Below are 27,157 nucleotides of genomic sequence, written 5' to 3'. Positions count from 1 at the left end.
TTTAAGATTCAAGAAGTGTCAAGTGTCAGAAACTAAGTCTCAACTACAAAAAAAAATTTTTATTAAGTGAGAAAGCAAAACAGGTACATCTATTTAAATATTTTTTACATATTTATAGATAAAACAAAGACAAATAATTTATCAAAAATTACAAGTTTAAAGAATAATACTATTTTGAAACAGCCAATAAAAGTATCTGAAAATACCACATTTTCTCCATAATTGGTGAATATTATCTCCAAAAAAAAAAAAAAAGAAGGAACTTGCATTTTCTTGTGAAAAATATAGAAGTTTTTTTTTTTAGATGTCTGCCAAGATTGTTCAGTAACAGTCCATCTTACTAAGTCTGAAAACATGTCAGCCTTTCTCAAGAACTTCTGTTTTTACCAAATGCTTTAAAAACCACCTGTGTTTTCCTTTGGGCTTAGGTGAACTCTAAATCTTCACTTCACTTGCAGACCACAAGGCATCAACATAAATACAAACAAATCAGAGTGAGAGTTGTGGGTTGCTTTTCTTCACACTGAGCGAAGAACTTTCTCCTTAGCTGGGTGAAAGACCATGGTGTACTGTGACGTCCAGTCTACTGCACAGGGCTTGACCAAGCCAAAGCAGCCACACTGAAAGAAATCTGCGAGGTTCTGTGTGAACCCAAGGCTGCCAAGAAAGAAAGAGAACACGTCTTACTACATTTCCTGTTAGCATTTGACAAACATTCATTCAAACCATAAACATTCACTGAGAATTTACAGTATACATCCTTCTAAGATCCTGCAGGAATCCAGAGGTGAATCAGACAGTTCTTGAATTTATGGCCCTTAAAACTGAAGCCCAGTTCCATTTCTGGACCTGAATTCCTATTTTGAGATTCCCTGGCTGTGCCTAGCAACTCAAGTTCATTTTGGGTCCCCACTCACTGGAACAGTAACTGCCACCATTAAGTTTCTTTCTTTCCATTCCCACTGCTCTAATTCAGACTTGGACTATCTCAAAGGCCAGACAGGCCAGAAAAACTATGATCAACAAGGTGGGATTCTTCGAATTCTAAGAAACTCTAAATGGTGTCTCTGTCTCAATTCCTTCTGATTCATCCTACATACTGGAGACTGGTCCTTCAAACACGTGATATATTCATAGCCCCTAACCTCCCAGTCAAAACCCTTTAACGACATTCCTCTGCCCAGAGGCTCAAAGCCAAATCCCTCATCTTTGTACTCACAGCCCTATACAATAAAGCCCAGGACTCCTCGGGTATTGATGCTCCAAACTCATCTTTTGTTAAAGCTACTCTGGCTTTATTTTTCCCATGATCACAACTGCATGGGCCATTCTTCTACCCTGGAACCCACACTCCCCTACTCTTTCATCAGGTAACACCCTTATCCTTTTAAGCCCTACCAGTTCTCAAGGCCTAGGTCAAGGCCCACTTCCCCTTTGGAGCCTTCCTGACTACGTATCTTCAGCATCATTTTTTCCTCCATTAAATTCCTGAATGCTACTGTCTGTTCCAGTTATCACGAATATTCATTTTTAGGCATACGCCCCATCTTTCAAGTGCCTAACCCAACGTCTTAAACACATCGGAACACATCTGTGTGTGAGGATGCGTGTGCCACTGCTGCTGGTTACTGAGAGTGGTCAAGAAATTTCCAAGGCTGCCAAGAAGGCAGCTTCCCAGGCAGGGGGCTGCCCACACGGAAATGATGGGGTGGAAGCAGGGAGGCATGCTGGGGACCGACAGGGCCCAGTTCAAGAGCTGGCTAGTGAGTAAAAGTAACTTAGGGGAAGACAATAAGACAAATCTTTGGAAGCTAGATTCAAAGTGGCTCCAAGGCTTTACCTTTAGTTCCTCCAGGAATGCTGCCATGTCTTAGCAATTCCCCAAAACGCCCCAACTCTCTCACCTCTGGCCCTTTATTCAGACGCTTCTCCAGGGCTCGGGACACCCTTCCTTCCTGCTCCCCACCCCACACCTCTCAAGGCTCAGCTTAAAATTCCACCTCTATCACAAAGAGGTCCATACTTCGGTGGAGTAAATATTCCTCTGGTTAAGTCACTGAGAAAGGGATTTTATTATCACTGCCAGTCTGAAACAATCATCACGAGCTTAACACGACTCTCTACACTCCATCACTTTGGCCGTCTCTTCCCAATTAAGTCAATTTCTCTCCTCTAAACACACATCATAGTCATATCCCAGGCTCTGATTTCCTTGTCTAACAGCCTAACAGTTTCATCTTGTACCACGAGTGTGCTTTAAAATAGACTGCTCCTGAGATATGCAGTGAGCGGGCAAATCCCTAGAGGGCCCTGGGTCACCTCTGCAGTGCTCCCAGCCTCCAAGATCCTGACATATCTGACAGGAAGATAAGCTTCAAACCCTGATCTCTCATCTCATAAGATGACGGCCATCCTACAGACACTCTCATTTTCAGCTGAGGACAGGTTTTACACAACCAGTGCTCTGGGGAAAACATACCCCAAACCTGAAAAAGTAACTTTTCCTTGACACAGGTGGACACTTTAAACATCAGGCTACAAGAATTACTGGTGATAGAAAGCCAGGTTGAAAATCCTGGCAAAGCTCGCAATCTAACGCTTTCTACAGAGAGCCTTGTGGCTGGCTTTCTCAGCCACATGCTTAGTTATCTCACGCTGACTTCATGCCAGCAATATGCAACCTTGTGACCATGTGGCTTGACTGAAGAGATCTCCCATCTTGGCAAGACTTCAAAGTCACTTACTGTTTGTGCTGAGTCCAGTAGACTAAATCTTACCACCTTGGGGCTCATGACCTTACCACTCATCTCCTGTCACTGAGGCTTCCAAGAAAGAAGAGGTTCAACTCTGTCAGCCAGTTAGAGGATGGCAGCAGGGCTGTGGGTGGTGACACTAGGTCGGGAAACCAATGGCGAGGCCAGCACCTTCCACCGGCTCAGTGGGCAGAATAGGTCTCACTTACTTGTATGGGGTCCTCCTGAGGGACAACGTCTGTTTCATGTGCCTGCTCTGCTTCAGCAGGCTGGTTCTCTCATGAGAGGTCAGGCCCAGAAAAGCAATCTGAAAATGAAGGTGGGAAGGTACATGAAAAACACCACCACATCGAGCCTCACCACTCTTGGCAACGCACCACAGGACACTGGCAAACATTCAGTTCTCCCCCAAAGACAACATCACCTGGACTGCTAACCAATGATCACAGTGAGGGCAAGGACAGGGCAGCTCAAAACAAGACTCCCATGTAAATCTAGTAGCTGGGCATTGTATTTTTTTGATTGACTTTTATTAACCTTCAAGAAAGCAGAGTGCATTGACTCAAGAGTCGTGAAATGATTGCTTTAGTAATCCAAGCTGTGGCTTACGGCCATGTTTAGAGTCTCAACACATTCAGCATTCAACTTCCAGGTGAATCAAACAACATAAGGTCAGTATTAATGCAATTATCTCAACCTCTATATGCTTCTTAGTTTCTCTTTGAAAAGGGCCAAATAAAAAAGTTAATCTGAAGTGAAGAACATTTAAATCCATAAAGTTGGGGGAGGGTAAGAATTAAGGTAACTTTAAAAACTCTCAAATCATTAAAACCAATATTATTCACTAAGATATCTCACCTAATCCTCAAAATAATTCAAACAACAAGTTCCTTATCTGTAAGACAGAGATTATCACAGCATCCTCATCGGGTTCTCTAAGGATTGGCGATAAGAAATTTAACATGATCCAGTGCAGAGGCTGATAGAGATGAAGTAACTGGTCCAAGGCCACACGGCTTAGAGAGTGGCAGAACTGGGGCAGACACCTCAGTCAGTGTGAGAATAAAGCCCACGGTCCTTGCCAGCCGTCTATATGCTCAGTTTGACTCCCTACGGTCAAAACCATGACTCACCTGAGCACTCAGGAAACGAAAGGCTTTAAATAACTGGATTGTTTTGTTTATTAAGAAAACAACTTTACTCTGAATTCCTGTTTTTTGAAAACTATCCAAAACTTTGAGTCCACTTTCCTGCCTTAGAGAGTATAAACAAACTTTCTTTTAAAAAGTAAAGATATTATAGCCTCAAATGTACTTATTCTAAGAGTCCAGGAAAGAAGAAAGAGAATTAGCACTGATGTCCCAAATCTTAGGTTCTGCTTCAAACTCCACCTCCTCTGACTGAGCCCTATGGCCATAAGCAAGGCGCTCAACACCTCTTAGGTTTAGTTTTCTCATCCATAAAATGGAAACACGACTTTGGCACAGACTCCATCTCAAATGTCTGTGAGGCCATTGACGGGAAAGTGCTTTGGAATACGTAAAGCATATATAAATATTAGGTATTATAAATGATTATAATATTAATAATCATTGATGCTAATATCCATACTTAATATCCTTACATCTTACAGATGTCAGATAGGAGATTAGGATGGGTATTCAGAAACCTCAGTTCAGTCAGTATTATTAGCTTAGTTCCTTTCCTTAGCATTTTTCCCCCTTTTTCTTACTTTATTTTTTATTATTATTGCAGAACTGGTTATTCCCCCATAAAAATGGAATACATCTTGCTTTTGTTGAGCAATGCTCTAATTATCTGAGGTCTGGCAATAATTGGCTGAGACTGCTCATGGCTGTCCATTCCACGGGGGCAGGCCCTAGCAACAGTGAGAATTAGGTTATGCTCATAAAGGAAGGCAGGCAGCAGGGAGGGGACAGAAGCTTCACAGAAAGCTGAAGGTGGTGGCTACCGCCCTGGAGCATGAGCATTCTAACGGTCATGACCTACTCTGCAAGTGTAATTACCATGTTGGTTAGTGATGCATCTTTCATTTCTTCCCCACTTCCATCCACTTAAGTACTGCATAATAATAACAAACAGGGCTGGGAAAAGTGAGGGAACATAATCATCTCACATTTGCACAATGCTTTACAGTTTATACCATGCTTTCATACGCCACGTAATTTAATTATATGATGGAAAAACCCCTTGAAACGAACTGTCAGAAGACCTAAGTTTCCAGTTCTGATTTTTGCCACTCACTGGGTGACGCTGAGCAATTCAATTCACCTCTGTACCTCTATCTGTAAAAGAGGTCAGATTAGATAAATCCTAGGGCTACACTAACACCTTATTACTCTAACCTTTAAACCATCCTGTGAGAGTAGACAGGCATTATTATCCCCATTTTACAGACAAGGAAACTGAAATTCGGGAGTCAAATGACATGCCCAGACCCACAGAGTTAAGTGACAGAAGTGGAACTCAAATCTAAGTCTTCTGATTTGAAATTCAAGTCTTTCTATCTCACTATGGGGTATTGGAAATTTTACTCAAAGGCATTATAAGAAGATAAATACCTGAAAGAGCTGATTTAGTAATAAAAATGTTGACCATGAGAAATGGAAACCTGCTAACGTGAAGATATATACGACCCAAGGGGAACAGGCCACAATCTGATTGAGGTAGGTCCACAGTCCATCTGCTTTGAATGTTGTGACACAATGATTTGACCAATCTGTGAATTCACAAAAAAGGAACCCATTATTTAAAAAGGCAACAAACTAGTGATCATTCTTCAAGAAGATAAAAATCACTGCAGTTCTGTTTAGGGAGAAGAGAAAGTAAGACATGATGGCACAGATCAGAACTCAACTTTAAGATTTTATCTTCCAAATAAATGCCAGCTCAACAAAGATTAAAAAAAAAAAAAGATACCTCACTGTTAAGGCTATGATAATACTGCATGGGTAGTTGGCAGTGAGGGAATAAAAGCAAAAAAGGTCTATAAAATCATGACTAAAATTAGCATATTCAGCATAAAATACACTGGCCAGAAGTTAATTGTTCAAGGACTTGATAACTGAGAATGATTATATATTTAATAAATATTTGTCCTAGAAAATTCTCTATCTTATCCATGTTACAGCAAGATAAGCGTCTATTACAGAACAGAATATAAACTCTTATTAAGGGTTCAGATCAACAGGCCATTCCTGTGGGCACAAGAAATCCTATAAGCACCTAGATACCACTGGACCACAGCCTACAGCTTGCAGTTACTGGGTGTACTTCTGCACTGGGACCATAATTAATCCTGCAGGGGGAGAAAAGCCAGGTGAGAGATCTCATGAGCCAGACACCCCTAGGAAAAGAACAGAGAACAAGATTCATATGGTCGCAGCTCAGTTTTTCCCCAGGAACATCTATTTACGTGCCAATCAAAAGTGAGGCCTTCACTATGGTCTTCATGATATTGACCCCCTAACCCACACAGCCAAGAGCAGCAGTGAGAACACAGGTAGGAAGCAGCAGAAACAAGGGAACAGATCTTCAAGGTTATGTAAAACCAATGACTTTAAACAGGCATCATGAGCATTCATAAACGACAAGGAAATAAGAATTGTGTAGATTTGCACCTTGAGGTTTCATAAATGCCTCTGACAATTTGATAAGTAGTTTCAGACATTTTCCCAAAGCAGCACTTAAGAGCTCCTGGGACAGGAAGAAAATGAGTCCATGACTTAACTATCAACTGTCTGTCCATTTTTTCTTTTTGAGTCTCATTTGATTTCCAACCATCTTTCATGAATATATGCCAGAAGAATTCTAAGGGCAATCATCATAGAGTAACAATCAAGGTAAAAAACTTAAGGTAAATTACACTTTCTTTAGAGCTTCTCATTAGGACTGCAAAGAAAGATGCATTCCATGTACCTGATATAACAAAAAAAAGAATATAATTTCCAACAGCAGGCAGAGGAAACAGCTGCTGAGTGGGAAAGAGTATCTACTTTCTTTCAGCTTATGGATTTCTACTGCTCCCTTCTGGGAATTTTTTGATAACACAGCATGACTTTGAATGGAAATCTTCATAGGACTGATCTCAGATTTATCAAAGATATGGCTGCAAATGGCCACATACATTATGTTATGCAATATAACACTTTAATATGTACTAATAATACATTCTTATCAGGTGGTTACTGGCTAATGATAGGGAACGCATATCGCTCCAGGTCAATCATTTTCATCTTCAAACAACTCCGACAGTTACTATGTCCTTTCTAACAATGATCTAAAATCTTTCTCCCTGTAACTTGCGGGATGCTGACACTTTGAGTGACTTACTGTCCATCCTGAAAACAGACCTCACAAAAGGGGAAATGCATGGAGGCTGCACAGAGTCAGAGTAGCTGGAACCAGATCCCATGAGGAGGATGAGGGTGCACAGCAGCGTTCTGGCACCAGGAGCGTTAATGATAAACAAAGAAGGTGGGATGACAATGAGGCCTCATTAGAAAAATGGACCAAAAGTTCGTTTTTGCTGTCTGTGAAATAACGATAAATGACAGGAAGCGTGCACTCGGTGTAAAGAAATACTGTCAGAATATAAATGGGATAAAAGTAACAAAATACGTTCAGCTAGTCTATATAGCTGTTAGTAAATGTAAGGTGGGACTGTTCCTAAGAAACAAAAAACATGATACAAAAATTGGTTCAGAGCCAGAGAATAAAGACAAAGAGGAGGGAAGAACCAAACGCATGTAATAAGGAAGCAACTTGGAAAGAATGAACGTGATGGAAAATTACTTCTGTCCTTATCAATACAGTTGTATGCTGGACATAGCCACCACACAAAGATGACTATTTTTAGTGAAGAGGGAGAATGGGGAGAGACAAGAATGGTGTAAAATCTGGCTCCTCTCCCCGAGGATCAAGTCCAAGGGACAAGTTGGTCCATGGGCCAGCTTAAAAAGGTTTTCCAGGAACATGCTTTATTGTCAGGCCTTAAAAAGGCAGCTCTTTTGACAGAAGGAAGCACTGTCAAAAAAATCTTTTATTTCTTACACCACAGGACATAATCTAAGAGGTTTTAAATTTTCAATGCTTAGGATTTCTGATGGCCTTTGACAAGAACTGAGATCAGGGATCACAACCTTCTGACTTAGGTCCATTTGAGATGGTGGCAGTTACACTGAGCTACAAAAGCATTCCCTAGTGATCAGAGACACCGAAGGTGTCTGGTAGGGAGAAGGGCTGACGAGGTAACTGAGGCCCCCTCCATGCCTAAGGCAAGGCTAAAAATAGATCATTTCATAGATTTTAATTAACAATCTCTAAAAATGAAACCCTAAACAAAACAAAACTTGTAATACTGGATGTTTCTGGAGAAGAGATCTGGGAGGCTGGGGACAGCACAGGAGGAACTGTCTTTCAAAAACTAAACAAAATTTAAACTAGAGAAAGCCAGTGGGTGAGTGGGGTGGGGAGTGTAAGGTGTGGTGGGACTTGGGATGCTAAGGGGAAAAGAAAAAATGTAGGAAAAAACTTTCCACGTCTTCCTGAATCATTTCAGATTTTAGCTCAAGCAACAAACTAGTACTCTACTGGCAAAATCTACGACTAAAGCATGAATATAACAGGAGGGTGGATGGAAACAGATCAGTAGCGAAGCCTCTGCCTCTAGATCCAAATTCTCCTAAAACCTTCAGAATAAATGAATAATAAACAGTTAAACAAATAAAGTCAAAATAAACTACAAGCACAGTACATGTTTCTGGTTAGGTAACCTATTCCAAGGTCTGAAAAGCATAGTCATGCAATTCTTAAGAGCTAACCAAAATCCTCCCTGCTTCAATTTAAACCCTGTTCTTAGTCGCTCACCTTGGAACAGCTCAACGTCACTCCCTACATGAGACCCCCTCAACGCCCTTCTGCACTGCTGTTGAAAAGTTATTTGCCTTTCTCAGGGATGCAGAGTAAGTGACCTAATGTTTTCTTCCAAGTTATTATTTCCGACCTTCCGATCACTGTTACTGTTTTCCCATCAGTTCTAAGTTGTGACTTGACATCTGTCAAATGGCATGAGCTTTCAGTTTTGTTCCTTAATTACTGTGACCACCTCCACCTCCCTTCCACAACCTCTCTAGCACCAATCTTTTTTTTTTTCTAGTTTATTTACTTATCACTTCCCTTGCTTTGAACTTGAACACCTGATTTTTACTCATTTCACTGGGGGATAAATCTGCACTTACCTTAAGTGAATCTCTATTTCTGACCACTTCTCAAATTTATCAAGGTCACTTTAGAGCAGAATCTCTTCCAAACTACTGACAACTAACCTCTTCTAGCACTTCTTGCAGCTTCCCAATGCTGAGAGAGTCTTAGAGACATTTGTTTCATTTTTATTAAGGTATGGCTTATAGTCATCCAGCCGGAATGTGACATACAAGAGTTTACAAGAAAAAGTATATGTGAGTGAGGGTGCATAAGTTTGCTATAAGAAAAATTTATACTTACAGATGAAAGATTCATATATAATCCAGTCACACACAATGGAAAGGAAAAATAAGAAGAATATGTAATAATGATGGTTGCCAAAACCTACATCAAAAAGAAAAACATGTTTAATACTTTCTTCCAATGATTTTCCAGATGAAGACCTTATTAAACCACTTCCCTGTCAAAAGCCTTCACCAAAGTAAAAAAGAAATAAGCCACTGTTTTGCTTTTAAATACCATTAAACCCAAACCAAACAGCTCTGATATGTCATGTTCAACTGTCCATGTTAACTAAACTAATATTTATTCTACTTACCTAAAAGAGGACACTTCTTTTTTGGATAGAACAAATACAGCTCTGGGATGGCCTATACAGCATTGGAGGGAGGGGAGGAGGCAGCATTTGGGGCAAGTCATACCCTGTCTCTTCCTTCCTTCCGGGTAATAAATTTATATAAGTACAACTTCTGGACATCAAGTACTGACTTAATCAGGGGGACAGAGAAAACAAACCTGAAGGGCAATAGATATATTGCAGGAGACTGACATAGCTAAAGAGGGGCAACCTGCGGCCTGAGAAAGGCCTACAGAAGCACAGAAGGGGTGAGGGGCCAGGCAGCCAAGCCCCACTGTTGCATGTGCTGCCCCCTTGATGCTGGAGACGGCAGCATGTTGATGCTAATGACACACAAAAGCTCCTTAGCCACCATCACATTCCCACCTCCTCCTGAGGTACCAAAGCCCAGCAGAAGGAGCAACACCCACTGGAATCAGGAGACCCAGATTCACGAATGACAAGCTGTGTGACTATAGGTACATCATTTAACTTCTCTGATTCAGTGTTCTTACTTTTAATATGGGGGAAATATCTCTTCTGTCTACTTCACAGGCCGGTGGCAACCAAACAGGATGATATATATGAAAACACTATGCAAACGCAGTGTGGTAAAAATATGTGGGCTCACACTATTGTTTTCCCACTGCCATTCAAAGCTGCCTGTTATAATGCCAATCATCTCATCTCTGTGGTGGGATGGGGTACACAAAGCCTGGAAGCCCAGGAATTCTCTCTTCACTTGTTCTCTAGGAATAGTGGAGAACATCAAAATGCACCGAGGAAAGCTGCCTGAGCTGAGGCAGCCTTTTTTGTTCGTCAAGGTTATACATGCAGAGCCTCCCCTGAAGACCCATGACCATAGTTCCTCTGAAGTTCCTCATAATAAAGCCCTGGCTTTTACTGTGACGGCTCGGAGGAAACCCAGGGCTTCAGATCAGAACACTCCCTGGGTGGAAGGCAATCCCCAGACCCCTGCCGTCTCTGGTTCTAGCACCTACCTGAGCCTCAGAGGCAAGTAGAGAAGGTGAATAAAAGGGACAAGACACAAAATATGGAAAAGACATGGTATCTGGAGTGGAAGACTGACACTACTCAAGTGATCTCAAGCAAATAATTTGACCTTTAATATTTTTTCAACTCTAAAATGGAGGTAATAATACCAACCTCTGATGTTCAAATAGGATACTATATATGAAGGTACTTTATACATGTTAAAATATTATACAAAGGACATTAATTATTATTATTAACATCAAGAGTCAGTGTTCCAAAAGTGTTAGACCACAAAGCTGATTCTCTGACAAGCAAGAATGGACCCCTTACATGCTTTTCACTTTTTCTGAGTCACACACATAACTAAAGAGAGCTGAACTTCAAAATGGTAAATGGAAACTTGACCCTCTCACCGATGCACCGTCCAGTCCACAGGCAATGTTGATCATACCGAGCCACACAGGAGTTGCACACATGGCAATGGAGTGACCTTAATGGCTTCCTTATCTAAGTGGACAATTAAGAGAGATCTAAGCAAAAATCAGAATCTCAAAGGGGTAACAAATCAAAAGCAAAATCTTATTCCTAAATTATAAAGACATTGGCACAAATAATCCTAAATCGATCATCAATTCACTTAGAGGCTCTGGAATGCCTTATTACTATTTACTTCCACATGTCTAATTAGGCCATCACTAAAAGGGATTTGAATTCCAGAGCTTACTGACACTGACTAAGGGGAAAAGAGGCAGCACCACACAGCAGAATGAGCCCTGGACTAAGAAAAAGGGAACCGAGTTACACTTCCGGTTCTGCCAATAATTTAGGGAAAGTTACTTCCTCCCTTTAGGCTATGAATCTTCAGTTGCTAAATCAAATGTTTCACTAAGTGGTTTCTAGGGTCATCATGAGCCTCTGACTCCAAGTTAGTTCTAACATATGCTTCATGGCAGGAAAAAGCAAAGAAAACACACAAAGAGATTTAACCACAGGCAACTTCAAGAGATTACAAACATCATTCTCCCACACGTTCAAGGCAGAAGACTGTTCTGACAGTAATGCAAAATTTAAAAAAACAAATTTTACACCTGGTAGAAAAAAAGGTGTATAAATATACCATGAAGATTTGAAAAATGCTTACATGAGCAATGTAACCAAGAATTTGCTTTTACGATGGGAAAAAAATTATAAAGAAAAGACTCACTCACAAGACACGATGTACAAAATGTTCTGAAATCCAGACAGCCGGTCTCTGCAAGGGTGATGATATTCTGAAAGACATCAAGTTTGACCTTACGTTTGCGTTTTGTTGGGGAATGGATGATGCATGGTTATATACCATTCTCACAGCTCTCTCTTCAAACTGAGGTAGCTAGAAAAGCAACTTAGAAGACTTGCCACCATATCATTCTGTGCTTGAAATATGTGACTTTTCAAGGCTGCATTTTCAAACGTAGCCAATAAATTAGAATGCACAAAAATCACACCCCCCCCTTTTCTCCATGAATGGCAATGATTTCTCAGTTATAACATGCTACAGAAAAATAAATACACACATTATACACTCATAAAAAAGGAACAAAAACACCTACACATCAGAACTGATGGTTATAAGCACCAAAGGCAGTCTTTCAGGAACACTGGCTTTAGGTAACAAAGAAGACAACAGCCTCCCCAACTTCTAAACATTACTATAAAGAAGTAGGCCCTCATATCTACTGACAGAAATTATACCTGAAAAAGTCCCGGTGGGATATTACTGTAATAAAAAATAAAAATATTTTTTAAACTTTCATATAAATAAATGACAGTGGAGAAACCTGTTTGTTGATTTTAATCATCCCACATTTACACTGCATCTATTAGGTCCCAGGCACTAGAGACGTAGGCACGACAAAAACCAACATGGTCGTCACCCTCTATAGTTTCCATACCCTCCTATAAAAAAATCAGTAACATTACAGAGAAAGCTCACCATCTTCCTTTCTTCTTCAGAAGCCTTAGTGAAGCCTGGATCAGTCACCCAAGTCTTGTAGAAAAAGTAGAGGAAGGCTACTATGCTGAGAATGAAAACGAAAAAGAAAGTGGTGCCTGCTAAATGTTAAAGCAAAGTTAAGGAACATATCAGACTTCCAGTAAGAACAGCCTAATTATGATGAAAGAAAATTTCATCACTGGTGCCTAGGAGTCTCTTTTCTCTGCATTCTAGCCTCACCTTCCCTTACATACACATATCCCTACCCTCAAACCTGGCCCCATTCTGTGCTCTAATCCTGTAGGAATTTGCTCATAGTTGGCTAATAATTAATCTCTTCTCACTAGTTGAAACTCATATAAAATATTGATAGGAATAGTTATAATATATGAAGAACCTCCTAAAAATTGAAAAACCTTCCAGATCCAAATAAATTAATATCTAAACAGTGTAACTGTGGCTCTCCTGTGCACATCTAAAACAGTATTTTCTGATCATTTTAACAAAATTAGTCAAAGAAACAAACCACTGAATTCAGAGAGGCCAACTAAAAATATTTCCCTATATATTAAATTAATGTTAGCAAAGATTTCCTACTGGAAAGTTTTCATAACTTAATCCTTGTAACTGTATTAGGCTGAGTTAATTCAGAAACAAACTGCTCTCCTTGCAAAGTGATTACAAATCAGATACTATTTGGAAAGGCAGATATTATGGATAAATTAAGATAAAGTGTTTCAAGGATAAACATTACCCACTTTGAAGTGTTTTTGAAATGGTACAAATTCTTTGTATAAAAAAGTAAAATTCTGCCCCAGGGAAAGACAAATAAATGTGCAATAATAAACCAATAAGCCAGTAGTAAACCAGTTCTCCTTGCCCAATTAAAATCACTATATTGACATAGTAACAGTATCTGCCTTCCAAGGTGTTGCCAAGATGTTCTTGTGCTAAACTTCAGAGTGGAAAAGGTGGCCATAGAATAAAATTCTGAACGCTTGCTATTCAAAGTGTGGTCCATGGGTCCCACAGTAATGGCTTTACCTGGAAGCTTGCTATAAGGGCAGAATTCCAGACCTCACCCCAGACCTGCAGAAGCAGACTCTGGATTTTACCAAGATCCCTAGAGGATGCACATGCACATTATAGTTTTAGAAGCACTGCTCTAGCCCACAAAAACCAACACAACCACATCTGGTTCAGGTAGGCAGGAACGAATCTCGTTGGTTTGGTTTATCTGTTTATCTGCAGATGGGCCTGGCTTTAAGAAAGAGGATCCAAAAAAGTTGTGTGAAACTGAAATTTAATTCCCATAAAATCCTGATCAACACACGTGGCACAGTCTCAAAAACACATTCAGTTTAATCACATGATAATCTCATGTGTATTGACTGGACCAAATTTTGGGCTCTTATTCTGAATAACTTTCAAAACCAATCCCAGGAGAATCAATGGATTTTTCTCCTTCCAAGTAACCTGAATCGCACTACATTCCCTCACATAAAAGCCAAACATTCCTTGCTTCCATGTCCTTGCTTTGTGTGGTTCATTGCCCTCAAGTGCTCCCCACTTCACCCCATCTACTTCTAAAACCACATTTTTGGGACGTCCAAGTCCTAACTGCCTTCAAGACCTAACTTAAAATCCTCCTTCCCCCTTTAGGTCTTTCCTGATTCCCTATGGGAAAGGATCCTCTCCCTTCCCTGAACCTAAGAATGCTTATTCTACAGCACTTAGCCCTTAGGTCATAGTTGTTTGTAGACATCGCAGCCTCCCCAGTTAGCTTGTGACCCTTTTGCAGTTAAAAAGTTTCTCAACGTGGCTCTAAAATCTGCCTTTTTATAACTTGGACTAACTGGTTTTCATTCTTTAGCTCCTTTATTTCTACACTGTAGATCTACACTATAGGTGTCCTATAGATAGACCCTACAGAAGCTGCTTCCCCATTTGCTCAATAATTATTGAGTGCTCATTCTATACAGAGCACTGGCTTCCAAATGACAGACTTCCCAACACCTGAAATTGGAAGGCAGAGCTCACACCTCCAGGATAAGCAGCAACAGCATTCCTCCTACAACACACTCTCCTGGGTATGTTCCTGCTTTGTTCCTGCTCTCCTTTAAAAGAACACATCTCAGGTGTGTCCTGACCAGGGCAGAAGACAGTGAGATTCCTCATGTCTTTTCCTTGGACACTCACATCGTCCTTATATACTGGCTTCCTTGAAAGCTGCATCACTACCCCATGCTGGGTTTTTAGTCAAAGCTCCTGGTTCTTTTTCACGTGACCGGAACCTATGTCATTCCCACAATCATACGCACTTGTACATGCTGATCCTCTGAAACCCAGTATTAGGGCTTCACATATTTATCCTTCTTAAACTTAACTCAGCTAGAGACGGAATCACAAATGTAACGTTCAGTGGTCCGCCATCTCTTTCCTGAATCTTCATCTTACTTCCAAACTCACCAGTTAGGTCCTCTCTCCTCTCAAACCTGCCTCGTAAAAGATAAACACATTATTTGCTGAACATATAAAAGGCACCAGAAGAAACTGTTCATCTGAGGAGCTAACCTAGAGCTGCTCTTAAAATTAATCCCAACATGTAGCCTTCCACACAGATTTTATTCAGAAGAGCAATTAATAATAATAATAAAATAATAGGTATTCTTTTTTTTTTTTTTTTTTTTTTTTTTGCGGTACGTGGGCCTCTCACTGTTGTGGCCTCTCCCGTTGCGGAGCACAGGCTCCGGACGCGCAGGCTCAGCGGCCATGGCTCACGGGCCCAGTTGCTCTGCGGCATGTGGGATCTTCCTGGACCGGGGCAGTCCCCTGCATCGGCAGGCGGACTCTCAACCACTGCGCCACCAGGGAAGCCCATAATAGGTATTCTTTACAGAATGGGGACTATGGTCAGCACTTTACAGACATCCTAGCATAGCAGTCCTTGCAGCTGCCCCATGAACTTGGTACTGTTATCCCCAATTTACAGAAAAACTGAGACTCAGTGAAATTATTTGCCTAATGGTACATAACTAGTAAGAAAAAAAAAAAGCCTAAACTCCAATTCATTCTGATTCCAAAGACCGTACTCTTTCCACAGTTTCCCAGACCCTCTTCCCACGATGGGCAAGGTGGCTGTGGGAGTGGAAGCCCCATGCAATCCACACTTGGCAACACGGCTAGTCTACACTCTCAGGCTGGGTCTTTCCAGGGCAGCACCTCAGTGCACACCCAAGACAGTTCAAACAGCATTTAGCATTCAGCCTGAAAAATACTGATCTGATGGCGCCACCTACTGACCGACCTGCCCTCACCAGCAGTGGCCTCACATGGGTGCTTAGATCAAAGGGCTTCATGCTGTACGTGCGAGTAAAATACCTTCCTGTCAACTCTAACATCTTAAGATTCTGTCCAGCTATGGAAATCAAAACAGTTCTTCTGATATAATGACATCTTCACAAATACTGAACAGCAGTAAACTCAGCTGAATACTAAGCTGAATACTAACTAAATACCTCTGTAATTGAGGTTTTCAAACTACAGTGGAGTAACATGTTTGTTAATACTAATGCTGCAAATTTGAAATAATTCAATGTAAAAACTACCACATTTTAGGTGCAAAATTTGAAATAGTGTGAGTTTCTCACATTTTAAAAATTCATCAAGAAACACAATTTTTAAACTGTGTTTACTCCACTGCATGTGAGTTGGTAAATAAAAGTATCATCCAGCTCTTTCAGTACCATGTCAACTACCATAGGATTTACCAGCCTTGGGACTTCTACAAGTGATAAAGTATTTTTGTATCACATTATGATATCATCCAAGCCTTTATTAAGTGGTGGTAGTAAGGCTAGTGCTTAAAAAGCTGCCCTCAAATCAATAATTATGAGACAAAGGTTAGATGTAATAAAATCTTTTGAAAAAAGTCAAATGCCCTCCATAGTACACTGTGCCATTCATTTAGATTAAAGGAATCTGAAAAATATTAGAGATAATGCTCAGAAATAAAAAGCATCCTTAAAGTAAAAACATGCTATACAGTGAAGGGAGATGTATGCACTCTGAGAACTCATATGCCTCTCTCACTTTACATTTATTCCTATGAAAAAATATTCTTGAACTGGGTGTATGCATCTCTCTCATAAACAGTATTCTTTCTTTTCAAGTGTGTCATTACCAGAAATAAAAATAATATAGAGCTAAAGGAATACACTTAAAGGTACATGTCTATCTACCATACCCCTTCTTCTCTTACCCTGTAAGGAAAGCAAGATTTTAATGTCTTCCAAGGGTCCTTGAAGGGGAGAAAGGAGCCTGGAAAGAGGTGGGAACATCAAAAATTGGAGAAAATGCCTCCTTCTCAATGGGAGCTATAAGTAACTATAAACCAAGAAGTAACCCCTATCCCCACTTCTAGGTGACTAGACTTGGCCTGGGCCCTGCTCCTCGAGTGATACAGATGAGTTTTTTTTTAAGCTACAGGCTGCCATCCATTAGTAGGTCATGAAAGAAATAAATGGGCTATGACCCATTTATTAAAAAGGAAATAGAATAGGATAAAACAACAAAATATCAGAGTAAAGCACATATTCGGATTATTGTTTTCTGAAACTTTTTTTCACATATGTTTTGGGTGGCAATGCAATTTATTTTTACTGTGTACTGAAAATCACTGCCTTGGATAATAACACTGCACTGACCATTGCTGAGGAGGACACATTTCCTCCAGTATTCTTCCCATGCAGGAGACCTTGGTACCCAGAAGAATTATTCATCACCTATAACTGCTGACCAAGTTAAAAGAACCATCGGACCTTGAAGAGAATCTCAAGGCAATACAACCAATTCTTATGGATCTAAACAAAACAGTAATTCATTATATTGTTTCCTTCCTATGAGTAATCAATACTAGACACCTGCTGTTTCCATAGTGTACTCTGAGATCATTTCCAGGATTCAGTAATTTCCAACATTAAACATCTTCAACCAGGACCATTAAATGAATATAAATTTGACTTACTTTCCCTGGATCTCTTCTAGTAGCTAAATTTCTAACAATGGCATTAGTAATTTTTAAAAGCAAAATGAGGTATGCATTTAAATGTAACCTGGAAGGATATCAGGAACAAATAAGATGAACCAAGTCACAAATATCCAAAAAACGGAACTCAGCAGAAAGACTGTTGGTAAGTACATAAGGCTCTTATACCCGACCAAGAACCTAAAAGAAAAAAAGGATAAACATAAGGTATTAGTGAAAATAAGCTCGAATCATATTAATTTTAGCTCTAAATCCCCTTAAGTAATAATAGTAATAATAATGATGCCTTCACACAACAACAGCTTTCACTGAGTGCTATGCGCCACTTTCCATGTGGTAACAGAGTTACACACCATCACCGCCCCATTTTACATGTGAGAAAACTGAAGCACCGCGACCTCATAAGGTGAATGTTCTAGTTCCCATAATTAACTTATACATTATTCCATTCCCAATAACTTTATACTTTCAAATCTTTTTTACTTCTATTGCAATACATATTTGTATTTCTTTCTTTTTTGGCATATCATATTTTCAAATACTCCAAAATGCAAAAACATAAATCCTTGGAGATTCACCTTCTCATTTAACAAGCTTTCTTCTAGAGTGTATTTTTGAAACATACAGATGCACACAACCTTGAGCACTTTCATCCTACAAACAGATTGCAGAGCAGACCCTCGATGTAAAAAGACACATAAAGGCTAACAGTGACACTAGTCATCAAACACCAACCATCTCGCTTGGGTCAAAAGCAACTTGGAAGTCCACATATAACTTACTCAAACGTTTAACATTGTTGTTTCAAATGAAAAAATCTGTCTTTTACAATAAATACTCAATATAGTAAATCGGTGCATGAATAGAGTTTACCTGGATCTACTTTAAAATTTATACCAGAAAAAAAAAGGGTGATGATCGATATTAAAGGGTTTTTAAGAAGCTATCAAGATCATAAACACAATTATGATAAAATAATATTTGACAACAACTAAGGATCCCAAACCTCAGGTCCCCAATATGCTGCCAGAATAGGCCAAATAGAGCCCATGTAATCTCCATGGCATGGCTTGTCTGAGATTTTGCAGCAGAATATGTTTGACCTAATTAAGTGGTGCAGTGAACTACCTAGTTTGTAACAGCCTGCCACTACGACCTGTCTACTTCTAACAGGTATCTCATAGCAGCCTGGATCAATAAGCAACCTCCCGTGGAGCCTAATAATAGTGGAAGTTTACAGCTGCTTACCTCCATGAAATTGGGACTCTATAGAGCGGGAGAAATAAAAGCAGTTGCCATATGAATTTGTCTCCTATTTGAATAGCGTACATATGCTAAGCCTAGCATATGAAGCCCTCAACTCGCAAAGAAAAGTTTCCATATAAATTTTTTGTAATGTGAGTTTCTATTAAAACAAAAAAAATCTCAAATGCCCCTATCCTAGGTGAGTAGATATTGCCAGCCTTTGCTTTCTCTCTGGAAAAAAGAAAAAAGTGATGATTGTAATTTGGCTTAAAATTTATCTGAAGACCAAGTCAACCCAATTAGTGGAAAATAAATGAATATCTCTAACTTATAAGTCTTCTGAATAGCAGACAATTTTAGGCATTTTGCTATTTTTCAGAAATTTGAACTTTTATTTAACATTTAAATTCATTTCCAGCCTACTGTCTGCTCTTGAGTGATTAAGAGGTAAAATTCCTCTAATGCTTTGTTTTTTGTTATAGCAAAAGCAACTCACGCTTATTCTACAAAATGCTGGTAATCAAAAGAAGGACACAGAAATACTCATAATCACACCCTGAAGAGAGCAACACAGCACTTCCTTTCAGATTCTCTTTTATGGATCATCATCGTTACATTTTCCTTTCAGTGACTGAAAATGTTCAACGGGAGAGACAAGTGTCCTGCTTGTATGAGCCTTACATTCCAGGAAACAGTGATTAAGTGCCATGAAGAAAATACAATGGGGTGATGCAGTACAGTCAGTCAGGCATGGCCTCGCTGAGGAGGGGACGCTGGAACTGAGGCCTGACTGACATCTCCCGCTATGCAACAATATGGTATCAGAACCCTTCAGTCAGAGACACAAGCAAGAGCCAAGGCCCGAGGTGGGAATGAGCTTGACGTGTTTTAGAAACAGAAAGAAGGATGGAGGGCAGTGAAGGGAAGAGATGACGTCAGAGGGGAGGGAATGAATTACATAATACCTCACAGGCAAGGAGTTTGGATGTCATTCTGAGAACAAGGAAAAGCCACTTGAGGGCTCTACACAAGGAGAAAAGACAGAAACTGGTTTGCCTTTTTAAAAGACCACCCTGATTGCCACGTGAGGAGGAACTACAGGGGGGTAAGAGATGGAATCAGGAGACCAGCTGGGAGGCTTGGTCCAGGGTGCCGGCTGAGGAGAGAGAGAGCAGACCAGCTGGGGCAGAGCAGGAAGGACTTGGTAATGTGCTGAGTGGGGGAAGTGAGGAGAAAGGAAGAACAGAGGAGGACAGTAATCCAAGGATGTTACCCCTTATTCATGGGAGGAACTGGGTGCCACTCTACTGGGAAAGGGAGGTGAGAAGAAGAGACTGGGGTGTGACATGATTATTGAGTACTGTGTGTCAGCCACTGTTCTAACCATTGTATTTGTATTAACGATGAGGCAGGCATTGTCACAATTTTCATCCTCGTTTTGTAGATGAAGAAATCGAGGCACAGAGAGGTAAACCAACTGGCTCAAGGTCAGACTGTTATGTGGTAAAGCTTGACTTGAACCCAGGCAATCTTTATATATATCATGTATGAATATTCTCCTAAAAGTAGAACCATACCATAGTTACTATTTATAACTTCCTGTGATTTAATTAGGTTGTTTCAACTAAAAAACATTAAGAGCAAAAATAACTAGTTGACTAGTTTAGATTTAGATTTAGAATCTAGATTTAGAATTTAGAATAGGAAAAAACAAAATTTCTGAAAAATGGGCAAAAATGCTTCAAGATGCAAAACAGTTACAAAAATCTCCCCATTATTCACTGAGATTAACAATTCAAAAAGTGAGCTAGGATATTTATTTTCCACCAATTGTCAATGCAGTTTAATTACTGGATTGACCAATTTGCTTTCAGTCAAATCATATGCCATCAAAGCTCTTCCCTCCCACCCTGAGGATGCTTCTACATGATAAGTAACATTCATAGTTCAATAAAAATCTGCAACTCCAGCTAATCAGCAATAGAAATAAGCACTCAAATTGGAAATGCTATAACCAGCCTTGCAAAGATTAATATACACACCTTGGAAACAAAGATGTCAGAAGAAACAATACTATTAGAAGAAATCCTTTTAAAAGCCAAGAATCTGAACTGAAGTCCAATATGTATCCAACAGCCCACATGGTAATCACAGAAAGCATCAGCAGCAGGGAGAGCTATTAAGAGATTCAGAATTTTAGTACTTTATGGATTTTACCTCCTAAGTATCTAATAATAATTAGTTCAATAGAAAAACTACTTCCTAAATATACAGTAACAATTAATACAACAGCAGAACACAGAATTTTTCTTCAAAATTGCAGATAGATAAATCTGAAGTTTGAGAAATTACAAATCTTGGAAACAATCTTTGAAAAGCCTTATATTAATAAAATGTTGCTTAAACATGTTTTGTTTTGCTTTCTTCCACTCCAAGAAATGGTGATCTTTTAAGAAAAGTGTTAATGATAGCTGACATTTAAAAAAATAATTTCTTTCAAACTGTATTATATGTCAGAAAGCATAAAACAAGACAAAAAGACCACACAAAAATCAACACACCCAAGATTCAACGAAGAGAGTATAAGAGTTCCAACCTGGGCACCAATGGTGCCATCCCCTAATAAAGAAGGTTAGAAGGAACAAGTTTGAATTTTGTTTAGAGCACATGGAATTGTAGATGCCTATGGACGTCTAGGAGGTAGCCAGGAGTCAGTCAGAAAAGCAGGCCTACCACACAGGAGAAAACCTGGTGTTCATCAGTATATAGGTGGGAAAGCCAGGAATGAAGAGCATCCTGAGGACTGTGTGCAGGTAGAAAGGGGCAGAATCTTGGCCATCGGAAACACTCAAGGGTAAAAAAGGTAAGTCCCCAAAGGTAAGTAAGTAAGAGTGATCAGTATGACCAGAAAGGAAGGATGAGAACCAGAAGAAAGGTTCCAGTAAAGCCAGGGGAGAGAGCTTCAAGAAGGGAGTAATTCTCAGTGTCAAATGTCACATGGAGGCCAAAGACTTAAACATATCCTCAGGATGCTAATAATTCGGGTTTATTCTGCAAAGTTAAAAGAATGAAGCATCTACAAACCAACAGTGTGGCTATCTGCATTGAAGCCAGGCACCACATCTGTACAATGCAATCCCTTAAGTGCAATATACATGACCTTGGAAGTAAGCAGGGCTCGTGCAACAGCAAAGGGAGAAAATACATACTGCCCTATTTTCTTCAATCTTTACTTCCCTGAGCCACGTTCTGAGAATGGATAATTTCAAATGATATGAAATCTTTAATATACTTCCAATTCTAACTTGCATGATAACACAAAATGAGCAAGTCTAGATTTTTTTTTAAAAAAAGGTAAACTTGGAATCTACAAGCAACATAATCTCAGAACAGAAATAACAATTAAATGTGGATCTCAAAATTTTAATCCCAGATACAGCACTCACAGATGAGCCACACTATTTCCTCACTGAACAAATATCCCAGTGTGTACCATATGCTAGGCACTGTTCCAGGCACTTAGAGGCACATCGATGAATTTAAGGTCTTTCTCTCACGGGGCCTAAATTCTAGCAGGGGAAGACAGACAAATGTACTAACTGAATTTTATAGCATATAAAAAGCTGGATGGAAACCATTGTAAGGACTTTGGCTTTTATTCTGGGAGAAAGTGGGAGACCATAGGATTCTGAGCAGATGAATGACAGTATCTGACATACATTTTAAGATTCACCTGGCTGCTCTGTTGAGAAGAGACTAGAGGTGAGTAGAGGCAGGGAGATGTCAGACAGCTGCAGAAATCCACATGAAAGATAACGGTGGCTGGACCAAAATGCCATGGTAAAATGGTGAGAAGGGTCAGATTCTGGATATATACTGAGGGCAGAACTAGCCAATATGTTTTCCTGACGGACTGGATACGTGATATGACAGAGAAAAGGCAAAGATAACTGGAGAGTGGGAGTTGCCACCTACTGAGATGGGGAAAGCTGTAGATGGAACAGTTAGGGACAGTGGGGAGGAGAGATCAGGAGCTCAGTTTTGGATGTTATGTTGATGATGCCTATTGGACGGTGAACTGGACAAATCAAGGTAGCTGGATATACAAGTATGGAAAGGTCTGAACTAGAGATAACTTTGGGAGTTGTCAACATAGAGATGGCATTTAAAGCCATGGAAGTGCATGATATCACCAAGGGAATGACTAGACAGAAACGAGTTCCAAGGACAAAACCCTGGGGCACGCTACCAATAAAGGGGGGGAGAGAGTAGAGGAGATGGCAAAGGAGACTGAGGAGTAACCGTTACTTCTTTTTCTCTCCCTCCACATACCTAAATGCAAAATTGGTGTAGTATTCATGATGACCCTCTGCATAGAAATCCCATGCCTATTAATCTAGAATCATCCTGAAGGTATAATTATTAATTATTATTTGATAAGACGATGCTATCATATATGAAAACGTTAAATAGTGAAATCAATTCAATACCCCATTTTAATAATTTAAATTATACTCTCTATTACAACTTAGATTTTGCTGGCCATTCGTGGAGCTTTAGAGCCATCTAGATAAGGACCAACAACAAATTGCCAATAAAAGTGCCAAATTTCCAACTGTGGGTTATGGGATGTGTGGGAAAGATATAATCAGCAGATATAATGCAGCACTAGGCCAACTCCCTGGTTTCCCCTGATGCCTTAAAAAACAAAAACAAATGAAAACAGTTCTTATAGCCCACAGAATAGGCCCCGAATGAAAGTACCTCGCATTTCTGCAGCCACCTCCAAAGTCTGAAATTTTTGTTGGCTCGCATTTTGGCCTCTGCTTTTAGCATATGAATAACGAGCCGATTTTTGTTTTGCAGAGCCATATCAAGAGGGGTTTCTCCCTTAAAAAAAAAAAAAGAAAAAGTTCAATTATATTTTTGAGATATCAATACCATAGATGCTAAACATTTTTAAAAACTCACCAGAATCACAGATTCACTGTATTTATTCCAAGGGTAGCCAACTATTATTGTTTATACTCATCTCGTGGTAAATGAAAACATATGTATAGCTTATCTTTATGTTAATTTACCAGTCTTCTAACTCAAGATACAATAAATTAAGGGAGATAAACACCTGGTCATACCTTAACATTTCGGATATCCAGGCTAGCACCAGCTTCCAAGAGTTTATCAACGGCATTAACATTTCCTGCTGCAACTGCCCAGTGAAGTGGAGTGTTTTGGTGTATTTTATCAACTACATTGAGAGAGGGATTAAACTTTAAGAGAAATCCAGTTGGTTCTGGCCTGTCTCAAAACAATAAAATACCAAGAGATATTAGATAGTTGAATGATTTGAAGGGTAAATGTAAACAATGAAACTGTTTGCTAACGTATCAATGAACCAATCAGTAAGTATTCTGAAAACTGAGGAACTTCTCTGTGCAGAGTTCCATTCTAGGTGCTAGTACTGGAGAGTTCCCACCCCAAGAGACATCTATTAAGTGATAGTCTGCTATATAATGTAATTTTAACATCAGTACTGTGGAATAACTGCTTTTGTTTTTCAAATTTTTACTTTCATGTGGCTGTTCTATTGGTTAACATTTTTTTTTAAACTTAACTTCGGCCAACATTAAATACTATGTTATTCATCCAATTAAAAAATTAAATGTACAACATTATATTTGAGGAGATAAACCAAAAGCTAACTTCACATTCTCCCTCCGACCAATTACTGCATAAAGCGGTATAAATAATGTCCTAAAATATTTGTTTGCCATAGAAAGTTATGGACTTGAAAGCAGAATTCAATAAAATATTTTTACTTCATCGTCAACACCTTCCTTTCTTTTATGACTACTCAAAAGATTCCTTTAATAAAACAATATTCTACTTTACTTATTCTATCAAGATTTTTAAACATTACACCTGACTTTACAGTTACCAGCAATGACAAAATGCTTTCTGACAAAATTCTACCCCAGCCCCACCTCTACATGAGCTAAAAGGAAATGGCATCAGAACTAACTCAGTTCCTAGGGGAGACATCTTAAGTAAAAGCAGAATCAGAAATTAAGTACAACGTTGGAAACAAAACTGACACAGGGCAAACTGTAGCATGTATTTGAATAGAAGAATAACAGAAGTTGGACGATATGGTGATCAATAATCACAAGCGATGATCAATAATCACAATATGGTGATCAATAATCACAAAAACTTAGATATGTAAATAACTGATATGAACATATACACATACTATTTTCATAGATCAGTTATAATGAATATTTTCAGAGCAGTCAACAATGTCAGAGAACCTCAAAATTTATTGTTTTCTGGAAAGTATATTTCTCATCTACATTTCAAATTATGAGAGCATTTAAACCTGTAGCCATTCTTGAAAAATGTAAACTAAGAAATGTACGTCATGTTAATAAGTATATGCTGTGGAATCTCTACCTGTTCTGTAAGGAAATTTTTTTTCTTATTAGTAGCTTTCAAACTTTTCCCCAAAGCTACCAGAAAACAGAAAATTTACTTCAGTGGTGCTTTTCTAACTACAACTACATTAAAAGTCCATATCACAGTCACAAGATGTAAAATCTTACTTTCTTCCTCAGAATGTTGTGTCATCTCACAAAGACTAAGATACTTAAATTGCTGGATCAAGAGTCAGAATAAGGCAATTCAATTAAACTCACTTACCCAAGTACTTTGTGAGCTGATATCATGAGAGGTGTCTGCCCATTTACATCTGTCATATTCACACTCTGTTCAAAAAGAAGAGTCAATCAGCCTAATTGTAAACACAGTCAAGATTCTGTCTCCTCTCTTAGAAGTATCTCTTTAATACATTCAACACCACTAGTGTGTCTATAAGAAGGATTCAAATATCATTTGAATAAAAGAATGTTCTGCTTCACACCCATAGGGTTAAAATCCATTGATTCCTACAAAACATTTTTAAAGGGAAAATCTGAATATATGATTTTAAATGTTGTATGCTGTGAGTGGAAGAGAGCTAAGGGAAAGAGAAAAATGTTGATAAACACCATCAAATATGAGACAGTAGAGACCTTAGAAGTCACTTAGTTCAGACTTTAACAGACACATTAATTCATACTACCCCCTCTTACACAAAGTCATCCAGTCTCTACTTAAACACTTCCAGTAATAGTGAACTCTTGATCTTCTGAGGCAGCTTTCAATTTTGAACTTATGTTTCGAAGAGTAAAATATGAAAAGTTCTTTTTTATTTTCTAGAATATAGAAAAAAAGGGAAATCATACCTCCAAGAGGATATGCTTCTTTTAATAAAATGGACCCAGATTTGAGGTATATGATACCTCAACCAAGCCAAAAAAAAAAAAAAGAGTCAATTACTGAATATTTTTATGGGCCTTGGAGGAATAAGCCCAAAGAGAAGCAGAAAAGATGACTCGTCATACAGCTTTCCAAAATGAGACCCAGGAAGTTATAATTATTCTACTTGAGTTGACTAAGTCTAAGAGAAAGTGCTTATTTAAAGAGAACACAATCATCCCAACAGCATTTGTGCAAACATGTTTCCACACCTGTTACAGACGAGACTACTGATATATAAACTACTTGCTACCAGAAAGCATATCTCAGGCAAGTAGAGCTGACAGTGAAACTCCCACCGCCAGCAACCTATAATTTAACCAGTGCCATAAATGGATGCCTCTTAAGGCAAGTCATTTTTCATGGAATTACTTTAGGGAACAATAAGAAACATACATTCAAATTGGTCTCCACTTGGACTTAAATAATGCAAGCAAATGATGGGTTAATTTAGTGATCTGACTACCATTTCCACATTCAATCAGAAGAAAAATACAGGCTTTGAAGTCATGTTTATGAAAAACTCTGCAAATTACTGGGATCATAAGGAAAACTATTATAGGCTTACAAGCTTCAGAAACATCTATTATATGTTACTGAGCTAAATGACCTATCCTTTTTGCTCCAATGAAGCTGGAAAAGCAGTATTCAATAGCTAGACTTACTGAGGCTAGTATTTGAATATCTGGATATCTGTAACTTCTAATTTAAAAATGAGGGCAGAAAAAAAAAATGAGGACAGACTACTAGTAATCATCCTCTGAATCCCTTCAGATTTACAATAGCTGGAGTACAAGAAACGTTTCAAAACATACCTGTCCTTTTGAGATGAGATATGCTATAATGGGCATGTGTTGAAATAACACTGCCAGGTGGATGCTGCTGAATCCCTCTCCATCGATAAGAGTGGGGTCTGCACCATACTGCAGTAATAATATGACCAT

At 39.1% G+C, this 27,157-nt stretch overlaps 1 protein-coding gene across 1 annotated transcript; it reads right to left on the bottom strand.

Moving 5' to 3' along the window:
* Positions 1–44: 44 nt before the first annotated feature.
* ZDHHC13 (zDHHC palmitoyltransferase 13) lies at positions 45–27,157 on the bottom strand (the record flags this gene model as incomplete). The annotated part of the gene is made up of 13 exons (XM_079707884.1): positions 45–657; positions 2,963–3,060; positions 5,336–5,493; positions 9,279–9,362; positions 11,004–11,097; positions 11,799–11,861; positions 12,566–12,684; positions 17,680–17,792; positions 20,900–21,033; positions 23,622–23,747; positions 23,993–24,155; positions 25,557–25,621; positions 27,029–27,157. 13 exons carry the CDS (start codon positions 27,155–27,157, stop codon positions 519–521), a joined length of 1,485 nt encoding a protein of 494 aa, XP_079564010.1. The 3' UTR covers positions 45–518.

This window comes from Hyperoodon ampullatus (assembly GCF_949752795.1).
Source record: "Hyperoodon ampullatus genome assembly, chromosome: 7".
NCBI classification, from domain to species: domain Eukaryota; kingdom Metazoa; phylum Chordata; class Mammalia; order Artiodactyla; family Ziphiidae; genus Hyperoodon; species Hyperoodon ampullatus.
Note: the sequence above shows the minus strand (reverse complement) of the source record. Positions and strands in the feature narration are given on the sequence as shown.